Source organism: Tetrao urogallus (assembly GCF_951394365.1).
Source record: "Tetrao urogallus genome assembly, chromosome: 1".
NCBI lineage: Eukaryota > Metazoa > Chordata > Aves > Galliformes > Phasianidae > Tetrao > Tetrao urogallus.
Genome location: NC_136813.1, coordinates 115,118,896 through 115,133,193, shown reverse-complemented (window position 1 = coordinate 115,133,193; position 14,298 = coordinate 115,118,896). Strand labels below are relative to the sequence as shown.

General features: G+C 35.4%; 1 protein-coding gene across 2 annotated transcripts in view; it reads right to left on the bottom strand.

Moving 5' to 3' along the window:
• STXBP5L (syntaxin binding protein 5L) overlaps window positions 1-14,298 on the bottom strand; it is a gene marked incomplete at both ends in the record, with an annotated part of 176,517 nt that overhangs the window by 47,490 nt on the left and 114,729 nt on the right. For both annotated transcript variants that reach the window (XM_079546881.1, XM_079546882.1), the window contains 6 exons: window positions 355-506; window positions 1,652-1,777; window positions 5,226-5,398; window positions 8,580-8,797; window positions 11,805-11,845; window positions 13,072-13,139. In XM_079546881.1, coding sequence (XP_079403007.1) covers window positions 355-506; window positions 1,652-1,777; window positions 5,226-5,398; window positions 8,580-8,797; window positions 11,805-11,845; window positions 13,072-13,139 — 778 coding nt within the window. The remainder of the gene's footprint in view (window positions 1-354; window positions 507-1,651; window positions 1,778-5,225; window positions 5,399-8,579; window positions 8,798-11,804; window positions 11,846-13,071; window positions 13,140-14,298) is intronic.

The window sequence follows — 14,298 nt, the reverse complement described above, 5'->3', positions numbered from 1 at the left end:
ACTCAAGTCTTACATATTTACTGAAAACAGAAAGAAAATAGCAGACAAAGACTACGCTTGATGACTACACTTCAAGAGACTGCCAGAGAAGCAGTTTATTTCTCTATTTATGATTTTTAGAGACTCAGGAAAGGGAATTACTTGCTGACTTCCATCCCAAAATAATAAACTTCCTGAAATTTTTTGCTTGTGAGAAAAAGTATCAGTACTTAAAGCACATCGGGTTTCTTCTGTCAAGTTATAGAAATTCCATTGGCTGGCAGATAGTCATGCATGTCAAAAGCACTATAAAAAGCCACAGGCAAAAAAAATCAAAGAATGTCAAGCTCATAACCACAATATTTCAATTTCTACCTGCAGCAAACTGCTTGCTTTTTCGAGGTGAACGGGGCTGGCGTTGGTACGGATCACTCGATCCATACAATTCAAGGGTTCCCATGCTCAGTAGTACGGTCTTTTGCATGAAGTCCACAACAGCCAAACCATTGCAGTTTCCAAATGCCACTCTGAGGAAAAAAAAAGAAAAAAACAAAGTTCCTCAGAGGTATTAGTAATATATAGTTAAGTGGTGCAAAAAATAATCATTATTTAGTATTAGGAATTCTGCAGCAACATTTTCATCAGAAACTACTAAAGCTTACTTTCTGTAATTACAGAGCTGTAATCCTGGATTGACAAAATCCTGTCCTGAAACATGGTAACTGGCATTCCAGAAAGAAGACTATCACCTTTAACCTTCTGTGCAGAATGCACTGCAATAATGCAAAGCCCTACAATTTATACAAATAACACACGAACCTTGGAACAGTAAACCAAAAGGTTATGGACTTCATAAACAGAAATAATTTGGAAACACAGGTCAAAGGATTCACAAAGCAAACTTCAAACACAATATTTTTGCACAAATATATGTAAGAATTTTTGCTCTGTGTAAAATTTCTGAAGTCTGTAAAGTATCAGTATATTGGTGGGAGTCAGACACCTAACACTTATTAAGGCTCATGTCTTTTATGCCTTCAACATAGTGTATAATTACTGATTAATGTATCTGGTCAATCATCAATGAGAAAAAACATAAAAAACCAGCAATTAAATAGAGCTTGAGGAGTAAGATGCATACAGATATGCTCACTTGCAGTTCCATACAGAATTTAGTATTGTGAGGTTCCTTCTTCAAATTTCTATTTCAGATCTCTGCTGCTCTTGCAAACAGAGATTAGCACACACATAAAAAAGCTGTTCTCACAAGACAACTTCCAATAAAAATTTGATATCACGTTAAATGACATTTAGCATACATTCACCTTTTTTTAGAAAATGTACTTCAGTGATTCTTCCAAAATAACTTCTAAAATTTCAGATTTGAAAGGTAATTGGACTTTATTTGAGAAAATGGACAGAATGATGCAAAGCAATTCAGTCTTTTAAACAGGAATAGTAAAAATAATAGCAAAAATTACAGTTTAACATCTCATATTACACTCTTCATGTGAAATAAAGTAATTTTTACCCAACAGTCAGGATAATAGCATCTTTTGATTATTTTTACTCTGACTTCAAATACCTTTGGGGAACTTCAAAGTGTAGCTGGAAAGAACATGATTTAGTGCATAAACAATAAATCAATGTATCTTAATTTTGAGTTACTTACAGTCCATAGGCAGAGTTTACAGCAAGACTGGTAATCTGTTGTGGAGGCTCACCATCCACCCACACCAACTGAATAACAAGATCTGCTTGATATCCAGGAGGCATTCGCACAGGTCGAGTCTTAACACTAAGGAGAGGTGCAAAATAAAAACAAATAAACAGACTGAGCCATGAAAAACAAATACTTCCCCTGAGAAAATATTAATGAAGCAGAATCCATTAATAAGACCACAGAAGTATGCACAACTGCAGCATATTTTGCATACACCCGTACATTGAGACTAGGCCTTCCAATCAGAACATGGATAATTTGGAAGAATTCCAGGCTTTGACTTTAATTTCTGCTGTAGAAATAAATCTGAAAGTTTCAACATTCCCTAAATGAGAAACTCTGGAGAAGATGTAGGTGAGGTAAACAATTTAGGTTAATAAAAATGATTTTTGCTTAACAATTTTGCTTTCCTTTTCTTTTTTCCAAACTATTGTATTTTCTCGTACTATACCATAGAATCACAGAATAATTAAGAGTGGAAAAGATGACTAACATCATCTAGTTCAACCGTCAACCCATCAGCCATGCCCACTAAACCATATCCCTTGATGCCACATCCACACAGTTCTCGAAAATCTCCAGAGACGGTGACTCCATCACCTCCCTGTGCAGCCTGTTCCAATTCCTCACCACTCCTGAGAATAAATTTTTCCTAATACCCAACCTGAACCTCACCTGGTGCAATTAGAAGCCAATATCTTTCATCCTATCACTAGCTACCTGGGAGAAGTGGCTGATCCCCACTTTGCTACAAGTTCCTTTCAGGTAGTTATGAAGTGATAAGGTCTCCCCCAAGCCTCCTCTTCTCCAGACTAAGCAATCCAGTTTTCTTCAGCCACTCCTCGTAAGACCTGTGTTCCAGACCTGCACTGGCATGAATAATCAACTCAGATGGAAAACCTGAAGGTTTTCTTCTGAAAATCTCAAGGATGACATTTCTGTGTTGTTGGAACTATCTTGTTCTGAAGTACGGCAAGAGAAGGTAGATGCAGCATCTTTCTGTACTGCACGTCATCATTGCATATCCAAAACTTCTGGACTTGACAATTCTATTTATCTGTCTAGTGCAAACAATTCTTATTTTCTTCCTAGGAGTATAATTACCTCATACGTGATCTAGTCTTTTTGAATGACTGCTTCCTACATAAAATCTGATAATCTGTTAATATAAATATTAACACCCTTTCATATTCTGTTACGACAAATTCAGTGACTTGCACAGCACATAGCAAAAGTGTAAGAACTCAATACTCTGTAAGTCTATTTATGTTCTTGTCTGGTAGAATTTACTTGATGATACACTGATAGAAGATACTACGCAAGAACAGCAATTCTTTAGATGCATTAACTATAAATACTGAGAGTATATATATTACACATCTCTCACTTATTACAGGGTGGACTAGTATCAAGAGAGGAAGTAGCTAGTCAATACAAGCATGGACAGCACAGACAGAAAAATTGCAGTTATTGGCAAATAATTATTTCTGCTGTCTGTGCTTCTCTATATATAGCACTGCTGTAAATAACCTAAGCAACACTGGATTGCAGATGTGAGATCTTTGCTGACTGGTTATGGAGAGTATCTTCTGAACATGACTATGATGTGACTCAGCAAGCTCTCCAAGCATTCCTGGTCCACACACCTAACATGGTAGTTGATCAGACCAGAAAAAAAGAAACAAACTTTTACTGGGAATATAAAAGTAAGCACTCTTCACAAGAGAAATGTTCTTAGCGTCTCATTCAATAACCATGCCTATCAGTTTGTTCTTAGCTCAGCTGAAAGCATCTGATGAGATGGAGGCCTTCGAGGCGAATTTGACTACTGGCAATCTATCATTCTTGTAGAAGAGAAAGCATATAGAAAACCAAAAGAAAACAAAACTATAAAACGATAACATGGCTAAAGTTATTAGCTTGATAACGTGAGCAGCACATTAACAGAAAACATACAAAGCAAATAGTGCTCTAATTCTGATTTTTTTCTGAAATCATGAAGAACAAAGGAGAGTACAGTGCATCTCATGCTTTCACACTTGTCTCCAAGGTGCTGTCATCTTGGCTGTTGGACCCAGCCATGTCATGCAGTGAGGCTATTGGAGCTGGCTGTGTCTGGTATGGAGAAGCCCCAATGTCACCTCAAATAGGCTGGACATAAGGGAATACTTCTCTGAGAGCAGTCAGCTGATGAAATGGGCTGCCCAGGGAGGTGGTGGAGTCACCAACCCTGGAGGTGTTCAGGAAACATTTAGATGTTATACTGAGGGACATGGTTAAGTGGGAAATATTGATGATAGGTGGACAGATGGATTAGATGATCTTAGAGGTCTTTTCCAAACTCGGTGATTCTATGATTCTACTTTCATCTTATAATCATAACTATGCTAGAACATAAGATTTTCAACAAGCCTTCCCTTCCTTAAATCAAATAAGAAGGAATTAAGGAATTCACTGCAACAATCAATTGTATTCTTACTGATTTCAAAAGCACAAAACAGTTTCCCACTGAGATTTACTAAATAACTTATCTGTGCCTCTTCCATTGATTTTAATGGTTCACATAGATGATTAAACATATGTCTGAGATTCAGTTGCTAACTGAATGAGAAAGACAAATGTACAGGAAACCAAAAACTATTGTCAATTATGCATAGACAATGCCACAATATTGCTTTTAAATTTTAATGCCATTTTCAGAAGCAAAATTGATGAAAATATCTGCAAATCAGACAATGTTCATTTAAACTGCTTTTGAAGTAATCGAGACATTTAAAATATTTAATAATAATTAAACTGAATTAATAATTAATTCACTAAATGAGAACAATACTTATCAGCTGTGCACTATAATTCTTTTGAAATTATGATTTATGGAGTTTTGTACAGAATTCCATTCTGAAACTCTTTAAACCTATAATTTATCTGCGTAAGAATATATTATTTTAATCCAAACAGTAGCAGTGTGTACTGTAGCAGACAACAGTTTGTTTCCTCCTAAAGTTGAACACATACACAGTTCCACACAGTGCAACTGTTTCATAACTGTACACTTTTAAGGCTCTTCTGTGAGTATGAACACGGTTTCCTTTCCCTATGTGTAATAAGATGCATATACTTCTTTCACAGATGATGATTTTAGCATTATACTAATTACTCAAGGAACTTTATGTATTTTTGTGGACTAAAAAAAATAATTTCTCAGAAATTCCGTTATCTATTCCGTAGCACTTGTGTTCCATTAAAAACTGTGGATGCAAGATGAATAATTACTTGTAGATCACACTGGAAAATTAGTTGAACCTTCACTGCAAGGGTTTATCTTCACCATAACTTACTTTCAGCCTGTTAAATTCCTTGATAATTACATTGCTTTAATTCTTTTGTTCGTTCTATATTCTGGTTCGTTTTATTTGTGTCACATAATATGATTAACATTCTTTTCTTGATAGTTGACAGATCATAAAACACCTGACAAGAATGCTTACTAGAAAGATGAAGCTTTGAACAATGGCAGACTTACCTAAGACATGGAATACTGTCCTTCATCATTCCTTCGCATGCTACAGTGTTGGTACTACCTGAAAGACTCTTTAAAGAAGGAAGCTGGGAAGAGGCATCTGGAAATTGAGGAATTATTTCCGGTTCAGGAGTAATGATATCTTCTACTTCATACTGAAGTCGTACCTCTAGTGACTTAAATAAATAAAAAGCTGTCACGATTTAATAAGAAAGCTAGCTGGAAGTTGTATTATAAATAAAAATCAGAAGCTTTTTTTTTCCTTGAAGATTAAAAAAAAACACGTACCATAATCATTCACAAGTAAAGAACAGAGTCATTTGTTTTTTATACAGCCTAACAGTAGAATTGCATAGGAACTTGTCATTTACCCTACAATGATGGAGAAATAATTAAGTATATTCTTCCAGTACTGACTTTGTTCCAAGCTTTTTATTATAAGTGAAAGAATACAGTCTTCCAGAACTTAGTATGAAAAGAGATACTACTCGCTCTCAAGTAAACAATATTTTAGCATAAGAAAGCATCCATCAGAGTCAATGTCATGAAAATTTTCTGCTTATTGTTCATTACCATTTTCCTAAGCCAACTAATTAAAAGAATGATCATCAGCTTCCTCTCCATTCCAACTACAACACCATCTCTAAAAGACAACTTTTAGCCAGTATGCAGAAGTTTAAGTGGGTACTACTGACCCATGAACTCCATCTGTCCTCATGCGGGGTCAGGAGCACAGAGTTCCATATTCTTTAAGTTGTACATGAGTTTGACATTCTAGAATGCAAAGTCTAAACCACTTATCTTTCACTTTCCTTCTGGGCCCCCTCAGACAGAAAAAGGAGGCCAACAAAGCTCAACCATGCTTCCACTCTTTCCACTAATTCAGGAAATCTTAACTGAACGAATTCCAAAACAAATGGGAAACTGTACAGGGATTTCAAATCTTAAGTAATCATCTCAAAATATCATAATAAATATTGGTCAATTCTTTCTACCTCATGAATTATCCAAGGAGAACTTCATGTTGAAAACAATTTAAGAAAAGGTAATTCCCTCAAAGAGATAATGTCTTGGGAATACTAGCTGAACAGTAATCTCAGTGCTGGTTTCTTGAAGTGATCATATGCAATTGAAAATGTATACACTGCAAACTCCTCATTTAATGGTCTCTCATTGAGACATTATCTTCACCAATACGAAGATGGAAGCATTAAGTGCTACCATTTCAGCAGTGGTGACAGCAACATGAAAGACAAGCCATGCACAGCTGTCACACCACAAAATTAAGACCATCTCAATCAGCTCAGCCACAGATTACTACACAGGAGACTGTTCCTGAACGGAAAGTTGGCTTCAATGCACTGGAAATGATAGTGGCAATGTTGAAATATTGCAAAGTTTGTGCCAATTGGGTCCAATGAATGCTCAGAGAGTAACAGAAAGAATGCTATATTCAATTTTTTCAGGATCTACTGAACCTATATGAGACTACAGGTGAGAGTTTCCTGAATTGTACCGTTACTGGTGACGAAACAGCATCATTACTATGAGCACTCATGGTGTGGCGACATGAGAATTCTCCACTGGCAGTCAGTCCACAGTAAGTAAAGTGATGTGTACTGTCTTTTGGGATAGAAAAGGGATGATCCTCCTGAATTTCCTGGAACATGTCCAAACCATCAGCTCTGACTTTCTACACTGTGACAGTGATTAAGCTGAAGGCTCAAACTTCCAGAGTCAGGCCAAAGAAGAACCCTTTTCTCTTGCAACACACTAACACCAGGTTCCATAGACTGCGGAGCACATTGGCAATGTGCCTACCCCATCCACTGCATAATCCAGTTTTGGCATCTTCTGACTTCCATCTGTTTGGGCTGAGGAAAGATGGACTGCACTGGTAACACTTTCCTAGAAATGATGCTATTGTGGCAGCTGTGAAACAGTGGGTCACCTCCACTGGTGCAAATTTTTATGAGTATGGCACACAGGGTCTTGTTCTTGTCTGATGAAAATGTGTAGCTAATAACACACTGAAAAAGAGTGTTTTGTAGATGAGAATCTGCTCTATCAACTAGTGTTATTGTGCTCTTTGTATCTGTTGTAGCTTTCAAATAAATAAATAGGAGACATTACTTCCAGAGCAATCTACATACATCCTGAGACTGACAACCTCATTTTCAGTATAGACAGAACTACTGAATGTAAAGTCAGGTAATATTCCAACAAACACTCCTGTACACTGACACAGACGTTTTTGTCAGGCTAGAATTATAGCCTTTTTAAAGGACATTAAAATACCCTCACTGTAAAAAAATTCTTCCACATATTTGTGTGGAACTTCCTATGAGCCATTTTTTAGCCTTTCCTTCTTGTCCTATCATTACATCATTCAAAAGAGTCTGGCCTCATCTAATTGCTTCCTGCACTGTAGGTATTTATAAGCATCGATAAGATCCCCTCTCAGTCTTCTCTTCTCCAGGCTGAATCAACCCAGGTCTCTCAGCCTTTCCTTGTAAGGGAGATGCTCCAGACCCATTTAGATTGCCTTTCTCTTAAGACTTGCCTGCTGTTGAATATTTTAGATGAATGAAAGAATATCTTACATTTAAAGTGTTGTTGAACCAGTCTATTAGAAGTGGTTGTCACTACTGTGCACAAATGCAAGGTTTAAACTAAAGTTTAACTTGCTGTATGATGAGTAAGTACCAGCTGACTGCAAAGCAGTTAAAAGCACATGAACTGTGTGATTCTATCTGAAATGAAGTGACTGCTCAAGACATGAAGACTGAAAAAGGAGTATGTGAATAGGATTGAAGCTCAAGGTATTTAAGAAAATATCAACTACTTAGACATAAATCACCTTGCTTTTCAAATAGTGTCCATTTTGAGGGAAGCAAAGTCAATATAAACCAGAAAAAAAAATTAACTCCTTTTGTTTTATTAAAGCAACTGATAATTTTCAGTCCCCTTTTATTACAAATATTATGAAAATAAACAGAAGATACGAAATAACTGACCTGAGTAATGCTATCTAGGAAAAACATACAACAGTGAAGTACCACAAGAGCACTAAGCACAACAGAGATGTACTGTACTGAAGTCCTAGAAGTGAGCTACATCAGACAACCATCCTATAGTACGTTACTATTAAAGTAAGAAACAAGAGAGCTGGATCCCAAAACCTCACTCAGTTTTTATCATCATCTTAAGTACAATCAATATTTCATTCAAAAGGTTTTAAATGGAATACTCCTAAATCTGTGTTTATGCTGTTGTACACTGACACAGAAGTCACTTTCATCTTTCACATTTCATAGAGATGGTGTTATTTCATAAACAAAATTCTGAATGACTTACCGCAATTTCAGTATTTACTTCATGTTTGCTGAATCTATAAACAACCACATACGCAGAAACTCCTGCCACACAGAAAATTCGGCTTTCAGGACACCAGTACATCATTTGAACTGCAAAAGGGTCTTCTTCCACAATCTCAGCTGTTGCTTTTCCTTCCCCTGGCTTCTGTTTTTCAAAGACTTTTGATGTTTTTAATTTGTACAACATCTGCAGTGTAACTGGAATATATTAAAACAAACAGAAAAACCTGATTAACCATAAGCAAATCAGGTAAAAAATTCTTCAGTTCCCATTTTCTTTTCAATGGTAGCACAACAAAGAATTACATAAGGCCTAAGAAGAGAAAAAGATGGGTATCATACAGTACAGATTTTATATTGGTACACTGGTACACCAGTACCAGTAGGATTATGTATTTAATATTTACAAATAGATATTTGTCTGTGAAACACTTTTTATTAGCTTCTGAAGCAGAATGTAAAAGGTGATTATTAGTTGTACGTCCATAACTAGGCTTACACTCAAGCTCCATTTTCTCAATCACATGTGAAACATATGAAGATTTATTTTGTCTTGCTATAAAGACTGTATGGACTTCTAAGTGAAAAAATGTGGAAAATATTCTGGTGGCCTGGCAAGACAAAGTCTTTCTGAAAGGAAGATGCTCTGATTTTCTTGACTAATAAGCATATCTGTATTAACACCTGGCTATAAAAACCTTAATATCTAGAAGCTTTATTCAAGAGTACATCTGCAATACTGCGAATTTTGGAGATAATAGGAATTAAAATTAACCACATTTTGCTTTATAGACATTGCTCTCTGCTGTGTGTTGTTGTTTTGTTTGCTTGTCTTTTCTTACTACTTTTGCATGAATTTATCACACTAATCAATCACTGTGTAAGATCAGAAAAAGTCATCCAGGGCACTACCTATTAGGGTGTGTATATACATAAAAGTAAAGCTGTTGCATATATTACTGTAACTGTGCTAGATCAACCCAGCTATCCTGGGCAATAAACAATGACAAGATGGAAGAGCCTTCTAGTTGTGTAATCAGATAGCAAATACATCAAAATTACATTTTCTGTTTGCTGGTCACGTATACTTCTAGGAATCTTAATATACACAGTATCTCCCTAGGGAAGTGGTTGAGTCACCATGCCTGGATGTGTTTAAAAACCGTTTGGATGTGGTGCTCGGGGACATGATTTAGCAGAGGGTTGTTAGAGTTAGGGTAGTATGGTTAGGCTGTGGTTGGACTTGATGATCTTTAAGGTCTTTTCCAACCTGAGCAATTCTATGATTATAAATTTTCACAAATGCAGCAAGTGCTTCTGTAATGAACACATCATTCTACTGAGTTTTGTGGTGGTGGAAAGGCCTCAAGATGCCCTTGATCCCAGTATCAAATTTAGACTGGCAGTATGAATTAGGGGCAGACTTCTTGGGTCCACACGTACTAAGACAGGAAGAATTACAGAATCATACGGCACAAGTACAAGGCAAGATTCCATGCCTTACTTCTATGAATTATTAGGCACCACTGATACATATTTTGTGCAAAGATAAACTTGGAAAACTGCTTCAGTGGCTTAGCATTTGCCTGTCTCCCAAATATCTATGTTTCCAGATAAAAATTAAAATATGACTAAAAGCAAAGTACTTTGTTCCTTCAAATAAGAGCAGGATATTATGTTTGACGTGAGTCCTCAAATTAAATTTAAATGTTATTTCAAAAGCTAAGACATTGTAAAGCTTTGTAATAATTAAAGCTTTATAAATTGTAAGTACTAAGTATGGTACTGGTAATACTGTAAATGTTCTGAAAAGCAGGACTAAGGATGTCAGAAATGCATGGAGAGCTTTGTTACTGTTGAAGAGATCCACGAATATTCTTCCTTATCTAAGCTTTTACCTCTATGAACAGTTTCTACTGCAGCAGGTATATACATGTTAGAGTTATGTTTATATCCATTGATAAGTTTTTCCATTTTTTTCCTTTCCTCATTCTCTTGTCCTCATTACAATTCTTTTATTTTTGGTAATCATGATAGCTTTAAAATGCTGCATAATGCAAACTCTAGAAAGAAACTCTAAGAAAGATGCATCTTTTTTTTTTTTTTTTTTTTTTTTTTTTTTTCAAGAAATGGAGTCTCATTTTGTCTTTGATAATCTTGATGAGTGAAAAGATTTGGTATTGGGCAAAAGCAGAAATATTTGACAAATTCATGAAATTTATCTTACATTAAAGTATCGTAAATGTTCTCCATCTTCGGCTAGAAATTATAATAGCATTAATCATGCCAATTATGTGGTGGGATGAGGAGTCAGCAGGCACTTAAAGTATCAGTATAGTCAGTACTATCATCATATCAGACTGTTTATTAGGGTCAAACAAAATCTCTCTACATCTAGCATTTCAGATAAGAATTTCTTTCACGCTCGCTTCTTCAGGAAATGGGAAGAGACTGTTAACTCATGAAAGAGATGTTCTATCCCGAGAACCCAATATTACTGAAGAGAGAGAATACAAGGCAACTAACTATGGTGCAGCATTTATGAAGCACAGAGATGTTATTTGAAACGAAATACCATAGCTTTCAACAAAACCAAGTGTGTATTTTTAATAAATACATTTTAATAATAAGCACCAGATGTATTTTCTATAGGGAAAAATGCTGTTCTCTGATACATTTAATTAAAGCTAAAACATATGGAATAACTATTTTCTGATGCTTTTTCCTGCTAGGATGAATGGAAATGTTCTTCCCAATTAATTCCTGGAATTTGAGACTGGACAAGTAAAGATGCAGGTCTTTAACTAAGATGTCTTACTATATTTTAATGTTTTGTTTTTATCTAGCTGTAAAAAAGACTACATTATATCACTGGGGCTATTTCAGCTTACTGTTTTATATACACAATAGGATTATGACTATGGAATTATTTAACAGTACTTCATTCTTCCTAGGTTTTGGTACATCAGATCTAAAGTTTTTATCCCTATCCTGGACTTCCACGTCTTCTCTGCTTAAAATATTCCATTAATAGTATTTTTCTCCTAATTTAATCAAAGTTGCTTAATGTCACCTGACCATAATCTAGTTACAGCATTATAGGTACTAGTATTCATACTGTAACATATTACTTATTACATATAAATATATGTGCGTTTATGTGTGACTTTTCAGCATTGTATGAAAGTGAACTTCAAAAACTTACTGGCAGAAGCATCCCAAAACTTTACTGATCCATCTGCATGGCTTAAAAAAAATAAAATTAAATGTGTTAAAACATTATGCATTTAAAGAACATTTTCTGCTTTCACTGAGTGATAAATAGAAGTGGAAAAACTGTATTTTGCTTCTGTGTTAAGCTTCTCCATACTTTAATGACAATATATGATGGTGTATCTACTAACCATAAGGAAATATTTTATTATTAATATGATTGATGAATACCTTTTGATAAAATCCCTATAGAGAACTAAGCTGACTACGATTTTTAAGATCACAGCAGCACAAAATTAATTCATTTACTAATGCCAAGTTTATGATGAAGCACTTCTGGCCTCGCAGTGCACAAGTATCAAGCACATAAGCCCAAGAACTCTAAAAATGCCATATATATCCAACTTTTGAAAAGTCAGAGGTCAAGTTCATTCTGCTTAGCACCTAACAGCTGTGTTCTTTTTATTAATGGAAAATAACCCTTGAAATATAATTGCAGAAAGGAGACACTTCTGTTTACAATAATTTCCTCTTCTCCTTACTCATACTATTGCACATACCATAAAACGGGTTTTAAGTATCATTGATTACAACAATTTATCAAATATACTGTTATCATCAGTGTGTCTGAGACCAGAGAAAAATAGGAGTGTATCACACAAGAAAGCTTAAGAGTTTCTGTTCTACAGGATGTCCCTTTGAAAATCCATCATGCATTGGTCTTAGGGCTTCTACTGCAATTTGGAGCCTTTTTATGCCTTTTTCTATGGGACTGTCCACCACTTAAAAGTTGAAATAATCCCAGTGCAACACATCTCCACTAATGATATGGTATTAAAATGACTTCCTAAATCATCCAAAGATACAAAATCCCCAGAAGGCCAAAGGACAACAGACACAGAAAAACAGCTGGATCCCTTTTCATGGCCTTCAAACAAATAAATGGATTGCAATGAATTCCCTTTTTCAAAGATTCCACCTTCACAAGCTGATTTCACAAGTAGACTTGCCATCTAACACCGGGGCCTCAATCAGTAATTCTTAACAGCAGTACACCCTTGAACCCAAGGCTCTATTTTCTACAGCAAATGGGAATTTCTGTGGTGATTTTACACCCAAAACAAAAGCTACATACCTCAACACAAGAGGTTAGGACACACATACCATGTCAAGAATCAACACTTGCCCACAGACAACCCAAAATTAAAAGTTCCAGACACTAACATTTTAAAAGAACAAATCCTCAGTTTCATTCTCACCCTGTAATAATGATTTCAGGATATGTCTGAGCTCCAAGATTCCATGCTCCACCACTGATAGGCCACTCCTAAATGAACAACAAGAGCATAAAGATCAAAGCTAATCCCGAATTTTGCTTGGTTAATTTTTAGACTTAAGAGCAGACAATATCTTCTTCCAAAAAGCAATACATCTAAAAAAAGAAGTGAAAATATAGCATACCATTCAAGGCTTTTAAAGTTTATTAGCATTTTACAAATTAAGTCTTTTAGGTTTTTGTTTTTTTTTTTTTTTAAATTTACTTTAACAACTAAAGTTCTATCTTTTCTAATGATTATTACATAGCTAACACTGCAAACATTCAAAACAGGAAGTAGAGGAAGGAGTAGTAAACACTTTTGCTACTGTTTTCACATTGGAGCTTCTATAGGATGCTGATTAGAACTGAGATCCCATTCTGAGGATGGAGACTACTGAAGAAGCTGGCCCAGAAAAGTGGGAAACAAGAAACTGAGCATCATGCTATGGGATATGAAATAAGGGAATGCAACTTTCACAGATTGTATGAAATCATCATCTTTTCCTTGCCTTTTATTTACTAGTGGAAAGATTCTCATTCTTTTCCTTGGTCTATGCTGGTTGAAGAAAATGGTGCTCTGTGCCTAAAGCTTGTTGGGAACAGCTACAGAGTGAATAAAGATTTGTACAGTGTATGAGAGGACAGAAAAATCTAGGAGAAAACTGGTTCTGAGAATGCACAGAGAGGATGCATGTGAGTATAGAAAGGAGTGAGTGGGAATGGCTATCTATATTCTGCATGTTTATCAGGTGCATGCACAAATAAAGCAAGTTGTATTGAGAATTTACAAGGAGTACAGATACGCAGTGAAATTTTTAGACAACTATGTATGCAAATTTAGGATAAATAAGCAGACAAATTCTAGTAAGAGAAAAAAACATTTTCTGAAGTACTTGGCTGAATTAAGATCTCAAAGAAGTATATAAGGCCCAGATTTTCAGTTCAAGGAAAACAAGGCAGCTCTAAGGAAAACTATTATTTAAATATAAAAAGAAAACTGATGCCCAATTTGCTTACTCAACATTTTTCCTATTTATTTATTGTGATGAATTAGTTCTAAGCAAAACATAAACTAAATTAATACTTGAAATGTATAAAGTAATTCAATTTCCTATTTTCATTTCTGCAGCTTGCGTTATTTCTAAAACCCTTACATTAAGACTACAGT